This window comes from Thalassophryne amazonica, chromosome 10 (assembly GCF_902500255.1).
Source record: "Thalassophryne amazonica chromosome 10, fThaAma1.1, whole genome shotgun sequence".
NCBI classification, from domain to species: Eukaryota; Metazoa; Chordata; class Actinopteri; order Batrachoidiformes; family Batrachoididae; genus Thalassophryne; species Thalassophryne amazonica.
The window spans coordinates 117,193,863-117,217,661 of NC_047112.1; the positions used below are offsets into that span (position 1 = coordinate 117,193,863).

The 23,799-nt window shown below is 42.7% G+C and overlaps 1 protein-coding gene across 1 annotated transcript in view; it reads right to left on the reverse strand.

Annotated features, from left to right (window-relative positions):
- Nucleotides 1–5,305: 5,305 nt before the first annotated feature.
- Nucleotides 5,306–23,799, reverse strand: part of LOC117519401 (BTB/POZ domain-containing protein KCTD1-like) — an 86,180-nt gene continuing 67,686 nt past the window's right edge. Inside the window, exons 3-4 of the mRNA XM_034180753.1 lie at nt 8,104–8,409; nt 5,306–5,551 (exon numbers count right to left, since the gene is read on the reverse strand). Of these exons, the coding sequence (XP_034036644.1) occupies nt 5,393–5,551; nt 8,104–8,409 (465 nt within the window). The 3' untranslated portion in view covers nt 5,306–5,392. The remainder of the gene's footprint in view (nt 5,552–8,103; nt 8,410–23,799) is intronic.

A 23,799-nucleotide genomic window follows, 5' to 3' on the forward strand; every position in this document is an offset into this window, starting at 1 on the left:
GCTATAATGCCGAGGAAGCCTTTTCTGTGTACATGACACAAACAGAGTCTCTTGAGGTATGCTAAAGCACATTTGGACAAGAGCTGTGGACTGATGAAACTAAAATTGAGTTGTTTGGACATAACAAGGGACGGTATGCATGGCTGAAAAAGAACACAGCATTCCAAGAAAAACACTTGCAATCTACAGTAAAATTTGGAGGTGGTTCCATCATGCTGTGGGGCTGTGTGGCCAGTGCAGGTACTGGGAATCTTGTTAAGGGTTGAGGGTCACATGAGGAGGATCTCCTAAATATTGATGTATTTTTTTCTGTTGGGGTGCCCAAATTTATGCACCTGCCTAATTTTGTTAAAATAATTATTACACACTTTCTGTAAATCCTATAAACTTCATTTCCCTTCTCAAATACCACTGTGTTTGTCTGCTATATGATATATTTAACTGAAACTGCTGATCCAGACAACAAATTGTTTATAAAGGAAAACCATGGAAATCATCAGGGGTGCCAAAACCTTTACATGCAACTGTATAAACATAACGTGCAAATCCTTGTAGGGGAGGGCAAACAACTTTGTTCTAGGTTACCTGGACCAAGATTATAAAGCAAGATTTGCCAATCTAAATATGCTTGTTCTTTCATATAGAAGGGAACTCCTTGATCTAAATTTCTGATACAAAAATACACTGCATGTACTACACAAGTGAGGTTTCTAACCTTATCATTTCCATGTATATTTTCCAACTCCAAACTAAAACATTCTGAATGTTCATTGGATTTAAGCATTCTACAATGACATGTCCTGGTGTAATGAGGTATGATGTGGCCTAAAACGATTAACACCCTTTATCAAGCTGTGCATAATTATTAGCTTCTTTATCTTGGACAACGTCTTTCCAGGTGCAGGTGGGATTACACCAAGGATCAGCTCTGAACCCTTTCTTGTTTGCAATATGATGGACAGAGGTTAAAAGTCACCAAAGTTGTACCCATTTGTAAATAGCAGTGCGAGTGAAAGAGTGAGTGTGTTAGCATATAGATATGGAGTTTTTAGATTTTGTATATTATACATGTGTGTTGGTATATGTGAACATGTAAGACAGTTTTAGATGTGTGAGGGTGGACGAATGAGTGAATGAAATAGTGAATGAAGTTGTTAATCTTGTAAATTGTAGAAAGGCCCAACCAGGGACAGGAGTTGTGAATTAGCATTAACTCTAAACTCTTCATGCTTCACATCAGTTGCAGATGTTGTTTGTGCTGTGTTTGATTGCATTGTCCCTGTCAAATAACAACCTGGTCTGACGGCAAGTCTTGATTCAGCAGCACGAAATATACATTAATCTATTCGGTCGTGATATTGTGACAAAAAGCGCCTCATTTTTGGCACAGCAGCACAAATTCATTCTCATTCATTCCATGATGGCTGCATGAAATAAAAAAGTGAAGCGGGGGGGGTCGGGGTGGTTATGGTTAGGGTGGGGGGAAGGAGTAATATTAGGGTTAGGGTTAAGGTTAGGGTTGGGGGTGGGAGCAGGGTTAGGAATAGTGACTCATTTCATCACGGGAGCACAAAAAAAAAAACAAAAAAACGAGACTGGGCTTCAAACAAACAAACAAACAAACAAATAAATAAATAAGGATGCTGAGGATGGAACCATCAGGCAGGAGGGGGAGGCCAAAGAGGGGGTTTATGGATGTGCTGAGGGAGTACATGCAGGTCCTTGGTGTGACAGAGGAAGATGCAGAAGACAGAAGAGGGTGAGATGGAAACTGTTGACCTGCTGTGGCGCTCCCTAATGGGATCAGCCAAATGAAGGAGTGACGTAAGGTACATCCAGAAAGTATTCACAGTGCTTCACTTTTTCCACATTTTGTTATGTTACAGCCTTATTCCCAAAATGGATTAAATTAATTTTTTCTCCCCTCAAACACACAATACCCCATAATGACAATGTGAAAAGGTTTTTTTTTTTTTTGCAAATTTATTAAAAAAAAGTTTAAAAAAAATCACATGTATGTAAGTATTCACAGCCATGAAGCTCAAAATTGAGCTCATGTGCCTCCTGTTTCCACTGATCATCCTTGAGATGTTTCTACAGTTTAACTGGAGTCCACCTGGGGTAAATCCAGTTGATTGGACATGATTTGGAAAGACACACACCTCTCTGCATATAAGGTCCCACAGTTTACAGTCAGAGCACAAACCAAGCATAAAGTCAAAGGAATTGACCTCAGAGACAGGATTGTCTGGAGGCACAAATCTGGGGAAGGGTACAGAAACATTTGGCCTCCATTATCTGTAAATAAAGAAGTTCAGATCCACCAGGACTCTTCCTAGAGCTGGCTGCCCATCTAAACTGAATGACTGGGGGAGAAGGACCTGAGAACCCGGTGGTCACTCTGTCAGAGCTCCAGCATTCCTCTGTGGAGAGAAGAGAACCTTCCAGAAGGACAACCATCTCTGCAGCAATCCACCAATCAGTCCTGTATGGTAGAGTGTCCAGAGTGAAGCCTCTCCTTAGTAAAAGGCACATGGCAGCCCACCTGGAGTTTGACAAAAGACACCTGAAGGACTCTCACACCTCAGACCAGGAGAAACAAAATTCTCTGGTCTGATGAGACAAAGATTGAACTCTTTGGTGTGAATGCCAGGCGTCATGTTCTGGAGGAAACCAGGCACCATCCCTACAGTGAGGCATGGTGGTGGCAGCAGAAAGATGAATGCAGCAAGGTACAGAGACATCCTGGATGAAAACCTGTTCCAGAGCGCTCTTGACCTCAGACTGGGGCGACAGTTGATCTTTCAGCAGGACAATGACCCTAAACACACAGCCAAGATATCAAAGGAGTGTATTCAGGACAACTCTGTGAATGTCCTTGAGTGGTCCAGCCAGAGCCCAGACCTGAATCTGACTGAACAACTCTGGAGAGATCTGAAAATGGCTGTGCACCGACGCTCCACATCCAACCTGATGGAGCTTGAGAGGTGCTGCAAAGAGGAATGGACAAACTTACCAAGGATAGGTGCACCAAGCTTGTGGCATCATATTCAAGAAGACCTGAGGCTGGAATTGCTGCCAAAGGTGCATCAACAAAGTATTGAACAAAGAGTGTGAATACTTATGTACGTGTGGTTTCTTAGAATTTTATTTTTAAAAAATTGGCAAAAAAATTCAAAAAAGCTTTTTCATATTATTATTATGGGGTGTTGTGAGTAGAATCTTGAGGGGAAAATAATTTACTGCATTTTTGATTAAGTTTGTAACATAAAATGTGCAAGTCAACAAAAATCTTAAAATATACATGAAGTCATACTGGGACATTTGCTGACGGAAGTGAGGCCAAAACTGACATTTGACCTCCTGTTGTCAAAAATATGAGGTCTGTTAGAAAAGTATCCGACCTTTTTATTTTTTGCAATAACCATATGGATTTGAATTACGTGTGATTGCATCAGCCAAGCTTGAACCTTCGTGGGCATGCCTGAGTTTTTTCACGCCTGTCAGTTGCGTCATTCGCCTGTGAGCAGGCTTTGAGTGAGGTGTGGTCCACCCCTCTCGTCGGATTTTGCTTGAGAATAAATGTCTGAACGATTTGGAGCTTTGCTGCATCAAATTTTTCCAGAAACTGTGAGAGACCTCCAGGTGGTAACCATTTGGGAAATTCAGATAGCTTTCAGGGATGATTTTATGGGGATTACACAGATTAAGGAGTGATCCAGCCGGTTTAAAACCGCCCACAGCGGCTGAGAGTGCGGCGCACTCCGAGCGCCGATCAACAGGCTCAAACCCCACTGAAACAACCAGATCATTTCCAAAATGAAGGCTTTGTTGATCCGGGATGTCGTCTGACTTCCACAAAAATGGCAGAAGACGTGGACATCAAGACTTTTTCGGCACATTCCACTGTTACAGGAGTTTTTTTCATGGAAAAAGAAGTGGACAGATGCGCCACCGTGCCGCTCATGGCGCGGGACAAAACCACCTCCGTGTTGGTCTCACAGGACGGCTTTCAGACGGCTTTCGGTTGCTTTTTAGTCGTGTGACTATCTGAGAAATTGTGAATGAGCTGGACATGCCCCAACATGTCCTGTGAGGCTTCATCACGGCGTTGCTTTGCGCCATGCGGCTCCACTGCGACGCGCGGAACTCCTCCGCACGTCTGTCTCAATGTGCCAAAAAAGTGCAGATGTCCTTGTCTTCCGCAATTCCTGTGGAAGTCAGATGACGTCCCGGATCAACACAGCGTCCAGTGTGGAAATGAACGGCACATTTCACTGTTACAGGAGTTTTTGTCATGGAAAGAGGAGTGGAGGAATTCCGTGCGTCGCGGTGGAGCTGCATGGCACAAAGCAACGCTGTGATGAAGCCTCACAGGACATGTTCTGGCATGTCCAGCTCATGCACAATTTCTCGGATAATCACACGACTGAAAAGCAACCGACAGCCGTCTGAAATGCACCTGAAAGCCGTCCTGTGAGACCAACACGGAGGTGGTTTTGGCTTTCCGTGAAAAAAACTCCTGTAACAGTGGAATGTGCCGAAAAAGTCTTGATGTCCACGTCTTCTGCCATTTTTGTGGAAGTCAGACGGTGTCCAGGATCAACAAAGCCTTCACGTTGGAAATGATCTGGTTGTTTCAGCGGGGTGTCAGCCTGTCGATCGCTGCTCGGAGCGCGCTCTCAGCAGCTGTGGGCGGTCTTTAAACCGGTTGGATCACTCCTTAATCTGTGTAATCCCCATAAAATCGTCCCTGAAAGCCATCTAAATTTTCTGAATGGTGTCCACCTGGAGGTCTCTCACAGTTTCTGGAAAAAAATTGATGCAGCAAAGCTCCAAATCGTTCAGACAATTATTCGCAATAAAAAAACGACGAGAGGGGTGGACCAGTGCTCACACAAAGCCTGCTCACAGGCGAATGACGCAACCGACAGATGTGAAAAAACTCACGCATGCGCACGAAGGTTCAAGCTTGGCTGATGCAATCACACGTGATTCAAATCCATATGGTTTTTGAAAAAAATAAAAAGGTTGCATACTTTTCTAACAGACCTCGTATGTCTGAAATATAAAAGAGTGGAGGTGTCTGAGTGCTTTATTGGTTCCATCAAGTGACTTTTCAAAACCACATTCTTTAAAATGTGGACACCTGTACATGATTACGCCTGTGTACCAAAGGAAGTGGTGGCTCTTGGGAAACTGTATTTGGATTTTTCTGATTTTATGTCGACTCACATGACAGAGACTGGCAGTGCAAGTCACCAACACATGGTGATAGTGATGTAATTATGACGAGGAGCTGTGTCCACGTCTTCATGAATGCTTCCTGTGCTGGTGAGGTGTGCTGTCATAGTCTTCTCATCTTGAGCAATTTGTGAACATCTGACAAAGTTCAGTCCAACGGTTCCTGTTTGACTTTTATCACTTTGGGGCCATGCTGGTGTCCTTGTCCCTCTCTTCGTAGTATGTATTGGGTAAACTGGGAGGAGTCGACGCCACCGCCACAGGAGTCCATGATGGAAAAGCCTGTGTTCTGCAGCCGCTCCAGCACCTGCACACACAAACGCACAAACAGCTCTGACAGCCATACTGTGGACAAAGCAGTCCATATCAGTCTGCTTTGAGGATCGAACAGAATTCACCGTCATTCTGAGTCCACAGACAAGACCCCGTACAGAATCTATTAGGTACTCTCAGTACAGTAATACCCCAGTCAGCAAACCAGCTCCTAGTAGTTTTGTCACTGCGTGCAGGTGCTGCTGGAAAAGGAAATCAGCATCTCCATAAAGCTTGTCAGCAGATGGATGGATGATAAATGAGTGACTTCTGGACAACCGGGTTTACTTTTAAAGTGAAGAACAAAAACAAGAAGAGAGATCAAACTTATGCTCGTATCTTCTGGCACATGAAAACAGAGTTGTCACAGGTGTCTTGGTGGCTTCCCTCACTAGTCTCTTCTTACTTTTCTAATAGACCTCATACTTCATGGATTTTTACAAAATTTTCATCACAGATACATATTCGGCCTTGGAAGAATCCATTACATTTTGGAGGTCATCTGGATCCAGATTCTGGATCAAGATTTCACTTTATACAGGCTTTGAAGATTATGTCAAAACTATTTCACAGATTTCCACCAAATCTGCACCACAGATAGATGTTAGGGCGTGGAAGAATTTTAGAGGGGATCCAGATTTGGATTGGTGGATGTCAGAAATCTCTGACTGCTCTTGTTTTACTGTCTTGTTATTCTCTTTGTCCATTTTTGTTCCTTTTGATTATGAAGGAACATTTGTACAAGTTGAAAGTGCGATATCGATGCCATTATCAAGCCGTGCAGTGTTTGGAGCTGTGTGAACAGAACGGAGGACGATTCTTGTTTCTTTCTCCCAACAAGACAGGAGTCCCAGTTAGTAACTTTAATCTGCACAAAAGTGACTCACGATTGACATATTCAGGGATGAAAGTGGTGAAAAACAAAAAAGCTGAAACCCAAAATTACCCCTCCAGTCTCTCCATGCTGTTGCCCTGTCATGGCTGACACACTCACGACATGTTACATGGAGACCTGGGACAGTACCTCTGTATTGACGTGTACTGAAACCATCACGTGTGTACTGTACGGTTCAATACAAACGCATGTATTGTGACACTCTTACCCAACATCATAGTTTTCACAATGTTTTTCTCTTTGTTTTGGCATCCTATGACATAATTGTTGTGCACTGGTCTTTCCTCAGTCCACCAGCTCTGCTGTCAGAGCCTGGCTGTGATTCATGGCTGTTACTTGTGGAGGGCCTTGTCTGTACTTTCTGAACCTTTCTGTTAATATCTGCAGTAATATGGCTTGCTGTGCTGTTAATTGACCTAGCGTATCATCAAAGGTCTGTGCTTCAAGATTTCCATCTCGAGAGTCTTTCGTGTTATTAAATTTCTATGTTAGCGAGGGCAGCAACAGTTAATACTTTTAACAGCTGTCAGTAGCTTGCTGGCTTTATTTCCACTTCATCCTTGATTACCTAGTAAATAAGGGCATCATAATTTTTTAATCCCCGCACCCAAGCAAAATCACCCAGTCCACAACAATATTTAATAAATTATACACTTAAACCAAGAGGTTGTAAGTTCAGTCATTCTAACATTTGTCCTGCCCAGGTCATGCAGGGTATCACCAATGAGTTACTCAGGATATGATAGGCAACCATGCACTCCTGCATCCACCCACCCCGTTTTTAGACAAATTTACAAGCAGAATATCCTGGTCATTGATCGCCCAAGTATGTTACTTGGGGCAGCACATTGGTGGTTAGCACTGTGGCCTCAGGGGGAGAAGGCTGTGGGTTTGCTTCCCACCTGGCGTCATTCTGTGTGGAGTTTGCATGTTCCTTCCATGTCTGTGTTTGCGTGGGCTCCCTCCAGGAGCTTTGGTTTCCTCCCACTTCCAAAGACATGCATGTGGATTGGCAACTTTAAATTGACCTGGGGTGCACATCTGGGTGTGAATGTGTTTGGCGTCCTGTCCAGAGTGCACCACGTCTCACACCCTATGACTACTGGGATAGGCTCCAGCACCCCCATGATCCTTAGGGTCATATCTCACTGGGTGCAACTGTTGGAGAGCAGGTGGAGACTCAGTAAACACGCCAGTGTCTCAGCTGGTTTCCTACTGAAGGATCCACTTGCAGCTGAACACAAATGACACATTGTTCAGCTCTTATTATCCTGCTATTATCCATGTGAACAGACTGTGGAAATTCCCCCACTGTTCCCAATAATGGCAAATAATAATTAAATACTACTAATAATAACGTTTGGTATCAAAAGTCAAATATGCTGTGAACTCAAATAAACAAACCAAAAACATCAATAAAAAAAATTAAACCAAACTAATCTGGTGTCTCTTCATAGTCAGCCTCATATAGAAGCAGAAATTTCCTGAACAGGCCATCGAGCCACTGTTTACCCCAGATAACACAGTCTGAAGCACATTAGACTTTCTGCAGTCATCTCATGAATTCCTCACAGAATACAACAAGAGAAAAAAGAAGAACTGGTCCTAAAACCAGCTCTGTTGTTGCTGTGGTCACTCAGTGTGTCTCTTACCTGAACAGAGTTAAGTTGGCAGTAGAGGCTGACCGGGAATCGTAGGACATGTGAGGAATCATTGTTCCAGTTAGTGTTCAAGGAACTACGCAGCACATCTTTGACTTCAGGGAAAACCTCCACCATAACAGCGCGGTGGGCACTGATGCTGACCCTCTCAACGAGCTCTGGAGCCACATGGACCACAACACACCCACAATCTGGATGCAAGCTTCTCGATTCTTGCTCAGACCGCCAGCGCTCCAGCTCAGCCTGCAGAGGCACTAGTTGGAAGAAACGCGCCTCCTCATAGAGCAGCGAGTATTCCTGCACTCACACACCACATACAAACAAGATCAACAGCACACAAAGTCACTAAAATGTAAATATATGTATCTTCACAAATGCACATGAGGTTTCCATACACTCATCCTGAACATGAAGACCGTGGAAATACGGGGCTGTGGGTGGCTTCTGTGGGGTGTTCTTCTTCTGGGACAGAATCATTGTACAACATCTTGAATAGACAAAAATTTGATGTAGAACTTTAATTATTTCAAGTGTTCTTGAATCAGCACAGGGTCATAATTATACATACACAATTTGGATTTTGGTTCAGTGCTGCTGAAAGTTCCAAAATGTCTTTCCTTCCTTACTTACTTGCCTCTTAATTATTTTTCTTGTTAGTCTTCATGGTAAATGGTAAATGGACTGCATTTATATAGCGCTTTTCCATCTGCATCAGACGCTCAAAACACTTTACAATAATGCCTCACATTCACCCCAATGTCTTCATAACTGACTACAGCTGGTAGTATCTAATGCCAGCATACAACGTTTATTTATTCATTTATTTTTTTGACAGCATCAATGGATTAACTAACATACAGTCCAAGGAGCTGACTGTAAATCTGAGAAAGAGGACCGCAAAGTGATGTTCTGGTATGTTTAGGTACAGCCCTGGAACCACCAAGGCATAGGTCTGTCATGAGCAGGAAGCTGCTGGAACACCAATTTCACCATCTACACTCAAGCAAGTGTTATATCACCATGAACTGTGAGGCTGCCGTGCAAGAAAGAAGACTCTGCTCCAAACTGAAACCTCGAAAGTCAATAAACTTTGGAGCTTACCTCGCAGACAAACAAAAAATCCTTCTAGAGAAAGTTCTATGCCAGACAAATGACCAGACCTATGCTTCCATTAATCCTCACGGTTCTTATTGTAATACCTGCCCCTTACAAAGAACAAAATCGATGTATTCCTCAGTTTGAATTTATTGAGAGTCACGCTGAAAACTAGGCCCGGGACCGTCTCCCCAGAGACGCAATGCATACAGGACTCCATCTTCTGAGGGCCCCGAACATGGCTGACAAATTGCTTTTTATACAAGACAATGTAGGCAGTACAGTGGGTGGTTTTTACTCTCACAAACCTAATCTTACTGGCTCCCTACAGACAGAGGGAAGGCCTCCCTATATTTAAAATGTGCATTCTGTTGAGATGTTGAATCAGGTTTCAGGCACTTCTACAGATAACAAAAGCAAATACTTGATAACTAACATAAAATAATAAAATAAGGAATTAGCACAGATATTATCTAACAACTCCCCCTCTTGACATGATTCTATCATGTCAACAATGAAGATCATTTTGACATAATTCAGTTCTCATGTATGATCCAGTATTCCAATCAAATCAGTATTCTGCCAAACATGTAGGCACATAGGCAACCATCAGTTGACCCCATCCTAATGCTCCCAGTCCTTATATGGACTGTAGATGATGGAATCCCTAAATTCCTTGCAATTGAATGTTGAGAAATGCTGTTCTTAAACTGTTGGACTATTTTTTCACACAGTTGTTCACAAAGTGGTGATCCTCACTCCATCTTTGCTTGTGAACAGATGAGACTTTTGGGGATGTTCCTTTTATACACATTCACTCACCTGCTTCCAATTAGGTGTTCTCTGAGCATTCATCAACTTTCCCAGTATTTTGTTGCACCGTCCCAATTTTTTTGAAACGTGTTGCAGGCATCCATTTCAAAATGAGCAAATATTTGCACAAAAACAAAAAAGTTTATCAGTTTGAACATTAAATATCTTGTCTTTGATTGTATATAGGATGAAGGGGATTTGCAAATCATTGTATTCTGTTTTTATTTACATTTTACATAACTTCAATGGAATTGGGGTTGTATTAATGGTATTAAAAGCTCAGGAGAAGTCCATGAATAAAATCCTCATGTGGTGAGTCCAGATGTTTGGTGATGGTGTCTAAAAGGGTGAGAATTGCATCTTCCACACCTCATTTTATCTTGTAGGCAAACTGGAGTGGGTCCAGTTTTTCCAACAGTAGGTTTATAAGGTGTTTACACACGACCCTCTCCATACATTTGCACAGCACTGATGTTAAGGCTACTGATCTGTAGTCCCTCTGTTCCTTAGCAGGTGGGGTTTTTTAGTTTGGTGTCTGAGGTGATGCATTTGAAAGACAAATGTCTTGTACACAGGACCAGTACAGGTAGAGCTAAAGTCAAGTCAATTTGAATGAAATAAAATAAAGGTACCAGCCCAGCCACTTGCCAAAATGTTGTACCAACTCAGTCAACTATAACCTAAGTCAACTAAGTACTATATGCAAAATACTAGCAGGCCCCCATTTTACTCTATAATCCCTAGAATACTGAGTTAAATCCCTTCCCGGCATATTACTAGTAGTTAATGGAGCAATAAGGAAATGATGGTGGATATTATATTCCAAAATAAATAGGTAAAAATCACTGGGTGTCATCACTCTTGGGACTTCCCACTTGTTGGAGGGGTTTTGAGCACCTGGGTTGACAAACAATTTTGTACACTTGGTCCAACTGAAGCTGCAATCTGACGAAGGCCTTTGGCCGAAACGTTATTATGAAATAAAACAGCGGCAGGACATCAATATTTTGAGTGTGCTATGCTTTTTCTTTGTATTTGGGATAGTACATTCCATCTTCTGGAAGGGTCTGTCTTAATATATGTCCCCCTCAATACCAATATAAATCAGCACAAACATTCACTATCTTGGTGGTATGTCCCCATGTGGTTCCTTCCATTATTTTGCTGCACCAAGATAAATGTTAGCAGGGTCCTTTTAAGTATCCCCAATTATTTTGAGATCGTACCAATACAATTGTGCTATAACAATAATCCAAACAATAAATCCCACAAATTATTATGCATACTGTAAGAGTTTGGTCTCCAGCTGTGAAGTCTGCATATTGTATCCACCAAAAATCTAATCTAGATTATCCCTTTATCCGACATGGGTACCTAAGATAATATCTGTATTTTCTATTTTACTTCAATTACATTCATCATCAAAGCGCTTTACAGCTAATTTCGGACCTTGATTCAAACCGAATTTTAAAATGTTTCTTGGCGTTTTATCTCTGATTAATCTGCCTGAGGCCTGCAAAGCTAGCTGAGTTAGCTTGGCCTGCTAACTGGGGAGGTTTGGAGAGATTTCTACACGCCTTGCTGGGATTGGAGACGCATTTCAGCGGCTTCAAGGAATGCACTGAAACACGCTACCCACGTCTTAGTGAGTTTCTTTAGTTATCACTCAATAGTGACGGAAGGTTTTTAATGATCTCCTTTTAATTGTTGACTCTGGTTGTTCTGGGATTTTAGTTTTGCTGGATTTGACTGCAGCCTTTGACACGGTTGATCACTGTATTTTACTGTCCCGTCTGGAGTATTATGCAGGTTTTAAAGGCACAGCACTGGAGTGGTTTAGATCTTATCTTAGAGACCGTAGTTTCTCTGTGCACCTTGGGCCACACCAGTCCAGCTCAGCACCCTTAAATTATGGTGTTCCACAAGGCTCTGTTTTGGGTCCTGCTCTTTTTTCACTGTATATGCTGCCACTTGGCACCATATTCAGAAAATACAACTTGGCCTTTCATTTTTATGTTGATGACCTGCAAATCTATCTGCCACTTAAGCTCCCATCAAATTCTCTGACTATTTTGGTAAACTGTCTGCAGGAAGTGAAAACTTGGTTGGCTCAAAACCTTCGAATTCTCAATGAGAATAAAACTGAAAAAGTTAGTTTTGGCCCTGCATGGTCATCTGGCTCATATGATATGCTTGGTCCTTTGTCTTCCTGTGTGCATGATTTTGTCAGAAATGTGGGGGTTATTTTTTACAGCTCCTTCAAAATGGACAAGCAAATTAATTCTGTGGTAAAGGCTAGTTTCTACCAACTTAGAATTTTGAGAAAAGTGAAGGCTTACCTCCCAGTGTGTGATTTTGAGCAAGTTATTCATTTGCTTATAACATCTCGTTTAGATTATTGTAACTCACTCTACTGTGGACTGGACCAGTCGTCTCTAAAGCGTCTGCAGCAGGTTCAGAACGCTGCTGCACGATTGCTCACGGGGATGAGAGCACATCACCCCTGTGTTGGCCTCGCTCCATTGGCTCCCAGTCTCATTTAGGATTGATTTTAAGATCCTGCTGCTTGTGTTCAAGTGTTTAAATGGTTTGGCTCCCGAATACCTCTCTGAGCTTTTGACTCCTTATGTTCTGGTCAGATCAGTGAGGTCAGAAAGCCAGCTTTTATTAAATGTGCCCAGATCTCGATTAAAAACTCGAAATGATTGGACTTTTTCGGTGGCTGTGCCTAAACTGTGGAACAGTTTGCCTTTGCACATCAGAGCTGCTCCATCTCTAGAGTCGTTTAAATCTGTTCTTAAGACTCATTTTTATGCTTTGGCTTTTAATACAATTTAAGCTGTGTGTGTCTGGTCTTATGTGTCTTTGTATATTTTGTAATTTTAATGCTCTGTTTTTTGTTGTGTGTTGGGGGGGGCGTGGCTGGATGTTTTGGTGTTCTTTTCTTTTCTTTGCTCTCCAGGTGGCATGAGGGCTGATTTGTCTGTGAAGAAGGTGCTGGCTGAAGAGTCTTCACCCTCATTAACATCATGGAAAGCACCTGTGAGTGGTGCTCACGTGCAACCTGGACGACTTGCAGCTGAAGCAGATAATTGGATGGCGTTCTGCATTTAAGTCATGTGTGATTCAAGCAGAACTGCCGGGAACTCGACCTTGTGACGTTCGTTTGTGAGACGCTGAGGACCGCGCCTGGGTTTTGACACCTCGAGCCAGTGAAGCGGGGAGGGGTGAGGACACATGCTGTCAGCACACACGAAAGGTAATTGAGTGTTTGAGTAGTTGTTGATAGTGGCTTGGTGTTTTGTTGCACAGTATACTGGAATTGTGAAGAGAATTGTGCAGTTTGCTTCTCACTGCTGTGGCGTGAAGGATAGGTGATCCTCCACTTGTTGTGAGAAGCTGCTCATTTGCATAAAGTAAAAAAAAAAAAGGACACTGACCTGAGTGTGTTGCTGATAGCGTGTGTTTATTGGAAGATATAGTTGTATCTGTTGCCTTACCTCACCTTCTCTTTGCTTCACAGAGAATCAGTTTGTCGTGTCCACCTGGGGGGTGTTTGGCGGTGGTAGGAAGTCCAGGAGCGCCGGCTTTAATCCTTGCGGGCGCTGGAGAGCGAGCCACGAATCACTCCACCAGAGGGACGTTGTTTTTATGTTTTTACACTTTTAAGCACAAGTGACTAATAAATAGTTTCTGTTTGGAACCGCTCTCTGGTTATTTTTAGCGCTGGGTCCTGTCTGACGCAGGTCCGCTCCTCAACCCGCGTCGACACATAACATTTTTTTGTGGTATGGTTTTTGATATTGTTTTTACTGTGAAGCACTTTGGGCAGCTGCTGTTGTTGTAAATGTGCTATATAAATAAAACTGACATTGACATTGACGCTGCAAGAATGTCACAGATTGGTGATGCTTCAGTAGGTGAGCCTGCCTTATACATCCAGAATGAACTCTTAACATTTGTGCAATGTCATGCGAAGAGATGTGTTAAAAATAATATCGTGGAAGTGGTTGGAAGATGTTTTTGTGAAAATGTCATCATGCACGCCCGTGATGTGCTCAATGAGCATTATGGTGACAAACCGTCAACAAAACTGAAGCAGCGACGTAATGGTCAAGATAAGATGAAAGCTGATGTGACTGTTGATGATATAGTGAGTGCAATGTTTGAGCTTCTTCACAACAAAATATCCACAAATTTTGTTGCTATGGACCTACAGAATTTGCCAAACCGTGACCAAGATTGTTACCTCAGACTAATGATGCTGATTTCAACAAGTTCATCAGTGATAATGTGAGAAACTTTGATCTGCTGGTCTTGTGACAAGATGGTGCCTGTGTGTTTGGCGTGCCGTCAGCCCTGTCTCTACCGCTCGTCGAGTTTTTTATTTGTTGCTGTGTTTTTGCTCTGTGTGTTCTGCCGGGACACCTCTGCCTTGCTTGTGTATAATCGTCAGTCTCTCTTGGACATTAATGCTCTTTATGAGCTGCTGCTGTCATCTGGGTCTGGGCTGGGACCTGCTCTGCCACCTGTGCACGCGGACGTCCCGCTGCACCTGCTCCATTTTTCTTGCGCTCCTCTCCGGAGGAGGCGCTTTAGAAGGCGAAGAAAGCGGAGCGGTGCGTTGGTGAAATTTAAGTTCTACCTGGCAGCCTTCACTAGAGGGTCTGATCCTCGCCTCCTCTGGGATGGATGATATTTTGGATGTGGGAGCGCGTGCTGCGCACAAGAGGCTGCTGGATTCATCCTGTTGTTCCTGGACTGTCCTCTCCGATGACTGGACCAGCTCCGTTAAAGCTGTGCCCGTTTTTGCCGCAGCTTCCTGCTGCTGCCTCTCGCCGGGCTGCGGAGTTTTTACACCGGTGCTGTCGTCTGTGGGCTCCCAGACGTGCCGTTTCACCTGAGCTCCTCCGGCCGCTGAGACACGCTGCGTCGCTGGCTGCTGAGGAGCTGAACTTCCGCATGACTTCATTAAAATCTGCTGATCCCTCCAAGATCCTTAGTTTGGGTCTCATTAACATCAGATCATTGTCTCTGAAGTCATTGCTGGAGAATGACTTAATTGTGGATCATCGTCTGGATATGCTTGGATTATGTGAAACCTGAATTAAATCCACAGCTGTCCTTCCTCTGAATGAGGCCCACCCACCGGAGTACACTTTTAGTCATGTTTCACGTGATGTGAAGAAAGGCGGGGGTGTTGCTTTTATTTATAAATCCAGGTTTACTTTATTAACTGTGGGGTGTCATAAATATAATTCATTTGAGCATCTGATTCTCCGTTATGCCCATGATGCTCAGTACTGTCAAGGTCATAAAACTGGAAATCAGATATGTTATATTGTCACTGTCTATAGGCCTCCTGGCCCATATTCTGATTTTTTAGATGAATTTGGCGCGTTCATCTCTAGTCTTTCAACTAGTGTAGACAACATTTTGATTATTGGTGACTTTAACATTCATATAAATAAACCCTCTGATCCCCTCGGTAAATCATTTATGGAAATCATGGATGCACTAGGAGTTCGGCAGTTCATTCATGGTTCAACGCATATCAGTGGTAATACTTTGGATTTGGTTCTTGCACGTGGCCTTGCTGTCACAAATATCGACATCCTGCCTCTTGCATCAGTGGTCTCTGACCACTCGCTTATTAGGTTTACAATTACGCTGCAGCGTTTAGTGGAGCAACAACCTTGCCTATCATTGCGGTGACAAATTAAACCTTCAACTTTGACTGAACTCGAAGCAAGACTACCTGAAATCCTAACTTCAAGCTTGATGAAATTTCAGTCAGTAGATAGTCTTGCAGATAGCTTGAATTTAGTGCTAAAAACCACACTTGATAAGATTGCGCCTCCTCTATTAAAGCCACGCCTTCCCAAGGCACAGACACCTTGGTTTAATAGTTATTTGCGAGACCTTAGGCAGAAGGCTAGAGGGTTGGAACGGAAATGGTGTAGTTCCAAACTAGAGGTGTTCCACCTTGTGTGGCGTGAAGCTATTTTAGATTACAAGCATGCTTTATTGGCTACGAAGCAGACGTATTACTCTGAATTGATCAACAAAAACAAGCATAACTCAAAGTTTTTGTTTGATATGGTGGCATTTCTTATTCATGGACAGCCACCTGTTGGTTATTCTCCTTTTTCAGCACAGGACTTTCTGGACTATTTCGAAAAGAAAATAGAAGATATTAGGTTGAGCACATCTCAGCATACTTTGGTCCAGTCATTGTATCCAGCTACTGAGCTGGGGACTACCACTGAGGTGCTACCTAGATTCACGGAATTTAATAGTATCTCACTAGGTGTGCTGACGAAACTCATGATGTCTACTAAAAGCACAACTTGTTTATTTGATCCTATACCAACAAAATTGTTTAAGGATCTTTGGCCCATTCTTGGCCGACTGTGCTGGAAATTGTTAACCTTTCTCTAAACTCTGGATCTGTTCCAAATTGTTTTAAATCTGCAGTGGTTAAACCACTACTCAAGAAATCTAATCTTGATCCTGGTGTATTGAAAAATTAAGGCCGATATCAAATCTATCATTCTGCTCTAAAATTCTGGAAAAGGTGGTTTCATGGCAGCTTGTGGACTATAGCCACTGCAGTCTGCTGTTAGAAGACATCACTCCACAGAAACAGCACTTATTAAAGTAGTTAATGATCTACTGCGAGCAATGGACTTGGATACTACTACAGCATTGGTGTTGCTGGATCTCAGTGCTGCGTTTGACACAGTTGATCATCATATTCTACTTCATAGGCTAGAAAACTGTTTCGGGATTACTGGAACTGCTCTTGCGTGGCTGATGTCTTATCTGTCTGGTCATTCCCACTGTGTTTTGTGCAATGACACTACCTCTGACTTTAGGGGCATGAAGTTTGGGGTTCCGCAGGGATCTGTTTTGGGTCCCCTGCTTTTTTCCCTGTATATGGCACCCCTTGGGAACATTTTGCGGCATTTTGGGGTTGCTTTTCATTGCTATGCTGATGACACTCAGCTGTATATGCCGATAGCTGCTGGAAATCCTGTCCACATAAAATCTTTACAGGACTGTCTCGCAGCAGTGAGAAGTTGGATGTCTAGCAACTTTCTACTTTTGAACTCTGATAAGACTGAAATGATGGTTCTTGGTCCAGCAAGACATCGGCATCAATTTGATTAGCTAGCGCTTAGCCTAGGTTCATGTGTTATACATCATACTGACAAAGTGAGGAACCTTGGGGTAATTTTTGATCCTACGTTGTCCTTTGACCTCCACATTAGGGACACTACGAGGACTGCTTTCTTTCATCTAAGATATATAGCAAAGATTCGTCCCATCCTGTCTATGGCTGATGCTGAGACTCTGATTCATGCATTTATCTCTTCTAGATTGGACTATTGTAATGCTTTGTTTTCTGGGTTACCACAGTCCAGCATCAGGGGTCTTCAACTGGTTCAAAATGCTGCTGCCAGACTTCTGACACAAAGCAGAAGGTTTGATCATATTACGCCTGTTCTGGAATCCCTTCACTGGCTTCCGGTCTCCTTGAGATCGGATTTTAAGGTGTTACTATTGGCCGATAAAATTGTTCACGGACTGGCGCACCCCTATTTGGCCGGCCTGGTTGAGTCCTATGTGCCAGCAAGGGCTCTGCGTTCACAGGATGTGGGACTATTGTGTGTCCTGAGGGTGAAGAGAAAGTCAGCGGGTTACAGAGCTTGCTATCACCGCGCCCCAGCTCTGTGGAATGATCTGCCTGCGCAGATACGACAGTTGGACTCTGTGGAGACTTTTAAAGTCAGGTTGAAGACACATCTGTTGTCCCTCTTTTATCATTAGTATTTTATATGATTGTGTGTCTTTTTTTATTTGTTTTATTTATTTTACTTCTTTTACCTTTTATGGTTAAATTTTTTTTTATTGTGTTTTAATCGTATTTCATTTTATTCTGCTTTTAAATGTTTGTGAAGCGCCTTGAGGCGATTACTCGTGATTTGGCACTATATAAATTAATAAATTATTATTATAAATTATTATCGGCTTTCAATGCTTACCAGTCCAGTAAGTATCAGAGAAATTGTGGAGAGCTGGACATGTCCAAACTTGTCCTCTGACACGCCAAAACAGAGGTGTTCCTTTTTCTCTCTTCCAAAGTGAATTGGTCTTTACGCGCGAAGCCTCCGCATGGCTTTCCATGACAAAATCTCTTGTTAAAAGTTAAATGTACCGGAAAATGGCTGATGTCCAGCTCTTGTGATAACCAGAGAAAGAGCACACGACGGTCTCGTTTCCACAGAGACATCCGTTTAGAAATGGTCCGGTGGCTTGTGCCGTGTCGTCGCAGCTCGGAGCGCGGCACGCCGAGCATCCTTAAAGGGGTCCTTAAAGCTGTAGTAACAGTCCTTATTCTCTGTGAAGCCCGTAAAATTTTCACCGAAAGCCAGATAAATTTTTCGAATGGTTTCCAGGTGCCAGTCTCTAACAGTTTCTGAAAAAATTCTGATGGAAAAAAGTCCTTTTCATTCCGCCATTTCCAGACAATGAAAATCCGATGATTCCCAAGGCGTGCTCACAGGCGAATGATGCAACCGACAGGCGTGGAAAAACTCACGCATGCGCACGAGGGTTCAAGCATGTCTGATGTAAAAACATATGAATGAAATCCATATAGTTTTTGAAAAAAATAAAAAGGACCTATACTTTATTGACAGACCTCGTATATGCCCTGCGATGACAATCGTCATAGTCATAACATTGTTGAGTACAATGCAATTTTAAATGATATTAATACTGTATGTAATGATGTAGATGTGCCATATCTTGTTCTTGCTGCTGCTTTTCTTACAGGTTTTGTCATAATTCCATTTGTACCAGAGCTTTGGATAAATATATTATTGATGAAAATTTGTACTGTTTCTCTAAGAATACAACTACTTGTGTTGAGTATACGTACCTATCAGAGTAAAGGTTACTGCTCTTTCATAGATCATTTCATTGTTAGTGGAAATTTGAGTTCACAGCTGTCAAAATATTAGATTAGACATACTTTATTGATCTCACAATGGAGAAATTACGTTTACATTTCAGTTACCTCAGACAGCAATTAGTCCATAATTATTATTTGTTTACCATAATAATGGCACACATCAGAGTTAAAGACAGCACATACACATTTGACATTGTTTATGTGCACTAAGTTTGAAGAAGTCCGTTATCCGAATTGAGGCAAGTGGGCCATGCAGCAACCCTGAGATGCGCCGCCATCAGCTTGGGGGGGGGAGACGTGGGCTTCAGCGAAAAATGCACCGCCCCTGCTGAAGGGGGAGAGAATGAAGTTAGCGGGCGCCGGAGAGGGGAGGTGTTGATGGGGGAAGGAGGGGAGTGGGGGAAGGGAATGGAACATGCTTCAGTCCTGTGAAAAGCAGTTTATTGTCTTTGTGAGATGAGATAAGAAACAGCCAATGTTCCCCAGGCCGAAACAAATCCCTCTGGAGGAAAAGCAGTCGGGCAATTTGACCTTCAGGCTTGATACGCCTGTAATGTTATGGTTACAGCAGTGAAAAAAACTTTTTAACAGTTCCACTTGCACAACCAAATCCCAATTATGAATTAAGAATATTCACTGGTCTCTGAAATCTTCAGCTTCAACTGCAGATGTCATCCAATTTACATCTGGGTTCAAGAGTCATCGCAGTCTGAGAATGCACTGCCTTGCCAACCTCGTTAATCATGATGGACAAACGAGGGGCAGTGGTTCTTGATGCCGCCATCTTGCCAATTTTCCAGTAGATCAGTGCAGCACATGAGCCAAAATGTACCAGCCCTGATACCATGAGACCAAAAATGAATAAATCTTTGACGTCCTCAATGGAGAAAGGTGCCAAGCATGCAACATAGCCTGCAGGATACATTCCATCTGGGCAGGTAGGATCCCCCCGGTCCTGATCTTCTTGTAGAAAAAATGGTGTCAATAGCGTTCAGAGACCAGCTGATCAATTCCATGGTTAATCCAATAGTAGTCCAATAGATCCAGAATCCAATATAATTGGTCGTAATGTGGGATTGTGCCACTGATAAGCACATATTAGATGACCATGATCTAATACAGCACCTACTGATGCTGTTATGTGTGATAAGTTCTGTGATTTGCATTGTGATGAGCTCAGTACTCTGTATCACAATATTGTTGATATATTGTTACTTGCAAGTGATAAGTGTATACCAGCATGTCAAAGTAAAAAGTTTGCCAAAGTAATACCAGGTTGGAGTGAGTATGTTAGAAAATATTTTGATGCTTCACTGTTTTGGCATAACATGTGGGTTGATAATGGGCATCCTAGACAAGGTATTATTGCTGATCTCAGGAGAACGACCAGAGCACAATATCACAGGGCTTATAAGATGGTTGTCAAGAAGGAGGCTGAGATCAGGTGTGATAATATATGGCTGATGCAGTAACCAACAAGTTTGTGTCAAATCTGTATAAACATGCAAGGTCTTTCAGGTAAAGTATCAGGGCTGTCAGACAAAGAAGGCTGGAGACAAATGCAGGACTCGACAACGTACCTCTGGTTCAAGGAGGCGTTTACTGAAATAAGCTGGGTATGGTACACAGAGAGGCAGTCCAAGAGAAGCAAACAAATTCAAAACATCAGGTAATGGCATGGTCAATATAACAGGCAGGTTGTCAAAACACAACGTGGAAGCAGGACTGAGAATGAACAAGGAACAGAGCTAGAAGCGATGGCACAGGGCACAATGATCAGGCGAAAAATCAGTGCAACCAGTGGTGTTTAAATACTCCCAGTGATAAGTGTAGAAAGATCCAGAACAGGGCATGACCCAACCAGAGTGAAACACCCCCACCAAGTTCAAAGAAAGGCAGACAAGAGAAATGGGGACCAGAAAACCAAAGCAAGACACACCCAGCCAGAAAAGCAACATAATCAGAGAAAGAAAGTGTACATATCCTAGCAAGGTTGATGATGCAGTTGGTGGGGACAATATTACACATCTTTTTGCCAGCAAATTTAATACACTTTATAAATGTGTTCCTTATGATGAGGATGAGATGTGCAAGCTTAAGTTTGAGATTGAGATAAGGGTTGAGAGTAGTACAGACGGTGCTTGTGTTCATGGTTTTCATTCAATAGCAGTATCAGACGTTGTTGATGGCATCAACAGGCTTAAGTATAATAAGAAGGATGGTACTTCTGATCTTGTTACTGATCATATTATCCAAGGTAGTCACAACTTATTTGTCGTTTTGTCTATTTTGTATACTGCTATGATTAAATGGTTTCACAGCTGATGGTGTGTCAGATGGCACTATGGTTCCTATCCCTAATGCCGCGTTCACACCAGGCGCGACCAGACGCCACAAATTTGCTTTGGTTGTGTGACCACAGACACACCACCATCGCCCGGTGTGTCGCTCTGCTTTCGCTGTGAAAATTCGCCCCAGTGCATCATCAAACAGGAGGAGCTTCCATTCCGCTCGCCGGCTCCGGTTGTCAGTCAAGTTAACATGACAGACCTTGATCACACGGAGCGAGTTGTTGTGGAAAGCTCCCAATTCGGGGAGTATCATCATTTGCTGCAGGAGCTGCATCTGGATGACGGCTGCTTTCAGCGGTCCTTCGGCCTCTGTAGGACCCAGTTTGAGGGCCTCCTGTCCCGTTCACGTTCGCACATGTAAACAATTAAAAAAAACTCCGCTGCTTGCTGTGGCGCTGCTCCTCGCTCTTCCCCAAAACTCTGTCATAATTCTGTTTAGAAACCAGTCACCATTTGTTTTATTATACATCTGTGTAGTTAATAAGTAAAATAATCTCCACGGACGATTCGCTCGCACGCGCACGTAAAAAGCAAAGAAACTCCGCTGCCTGCTGTGGGGCTGCTCCTCGCTCTTCCCCAAAAAACTCTGTCATAATTCTGTTTAGAAACCAGTCACCATTTGTTTTATTATACATCTGTGTAGTTAATAAGTAAAATAATCTACACAGACGATTCACTCACGCACACACGTAAAAAAAAGAAACTCCGCTGCCTGCTGTGGGGCTGCTCCTCGCTCTTCCCCAAAAAACTCTGTCATAATTCTGTTTAGAAACCAGTCACCATTTGCTTTATTATACATCTGTGTAGTTAATTAATAAAATAATCTCCATGGACGATTCGCTCGCGCGCATGTAAAAAAAAAACCTCCGCTCCCCCTGCTGCGGGGCTGCTGCTTGCTCCAAAAACTCTGTCATAATTGTGAAATAAAGGACAAAAGAGACATAAGTCCTGCTCACAGGCTGCTACCAGAGACAGGACATGTTCACATCTTCAATCAGACTCCAGACATCTCCACGTCACTACATAGCCAGTCCCTGATTGGTCATCGTGGCGCGACAAGATGAAAAACTTCAGATTTTTCAACTTGGGGAGGAGGGAAACGTGACGTGATGCGACGCAATATCACGCCACAAACACGCCAATCGCTCAAAATCGCTTCACTCACGTCACTTCATTCGTGTCCATCGTGTCGCACTGCGTGGCTTGGCGCCAAAACGCATCCTTCCGTAGGGATTACATGGCAACCTGTCGCTGCTGTCGCTCACGTCGCGCCCGGGGTGAATGCGGCATAAGGGTAAATGGTCTAACTTAACTGTGTCAGATAATTTTCGTGCCATTACCTTCGGTAGTGTTGTTTGCAAATTACTTGATGTTATCATCTTAGTCAAAGAGAGTTGTAAGCTATGTACCAGTAACTTACAATTTGGGTATAAAGATGGTTTGTCAACTAGCATGTGTGCAGCAATGGTTGTAGAAAGTGTCATATTATGTCAATGGTGGTTCACATGTTTACGGACTCATGTTGGACGCAAGCAAGGCATTTGACCGAATCAACTACTGTCATCTTTTTAGGAAGTTAATAGGTAAAGGATTCTGTCCAATATATTGCAGATTTCTGTTAAATGTGTACTTTAGTCAAAAATTGAGAGTAAGATGGGAGAATACGCATTCTCCCTATTTTTCCCATCTCAAATGGTGTCAAACAAGGTGGGATTATTTCCCCAGTATTATTTTGTATTTATGTTGATGGTTTGTTGAGCAAATTGAAAAATTTAGGAGTTGGTTGTCATATGGGAAATGTTTATGCTGGTGCTTTTAGCTATGCAGATGATGTAAAATTACTGGCACCAAGTATAAGTGCCTTGCAGGACATGATTGCTGCATGTGAAAACTGTGCCAGAGAATTTGACATCATGTTCAATGGAAAAAAGAGTGAGCTCATTATTTACAAATGTACAAAGGCTCGACCTTCAGATCCTGTTATTTTTGTGAATAATGTCAGAGTACCTAGAAAAGATAAAGTCACTTATCTGGGCCATGATTTGTATGAGGATATTTTTAAATTATCTACTGAGAAAATGTGTTGCAGATTTTAATCGTCAGTGTAACATGTTTTTTGCTGATTTTAAAAATGCTAATGCTTTTATTAGAAATTAATTATTTCACAAGTATTGTACGTCATTTTATCAATCAATCAATCAATCAACTTTTTTCTTGTATAGCGCCAAATCACAACAAACAGTTGCCCCAAGGCGCTCCACATTGCAAGGCAAGGCCATACAATAATTATGAAACACAGTCTACGTCTAAAGCAACATAACCAAGGGATGGTCCAGGGTCACCTGATCCAGCCCTAACTATAAGCCTTAGCGAAAAGGAAAGTTTTAAGCCTAATCTTAAAAGTAGAGAGGGTATCTGTCTCCCTGATCTGAATTGGGAGCTGGTTCC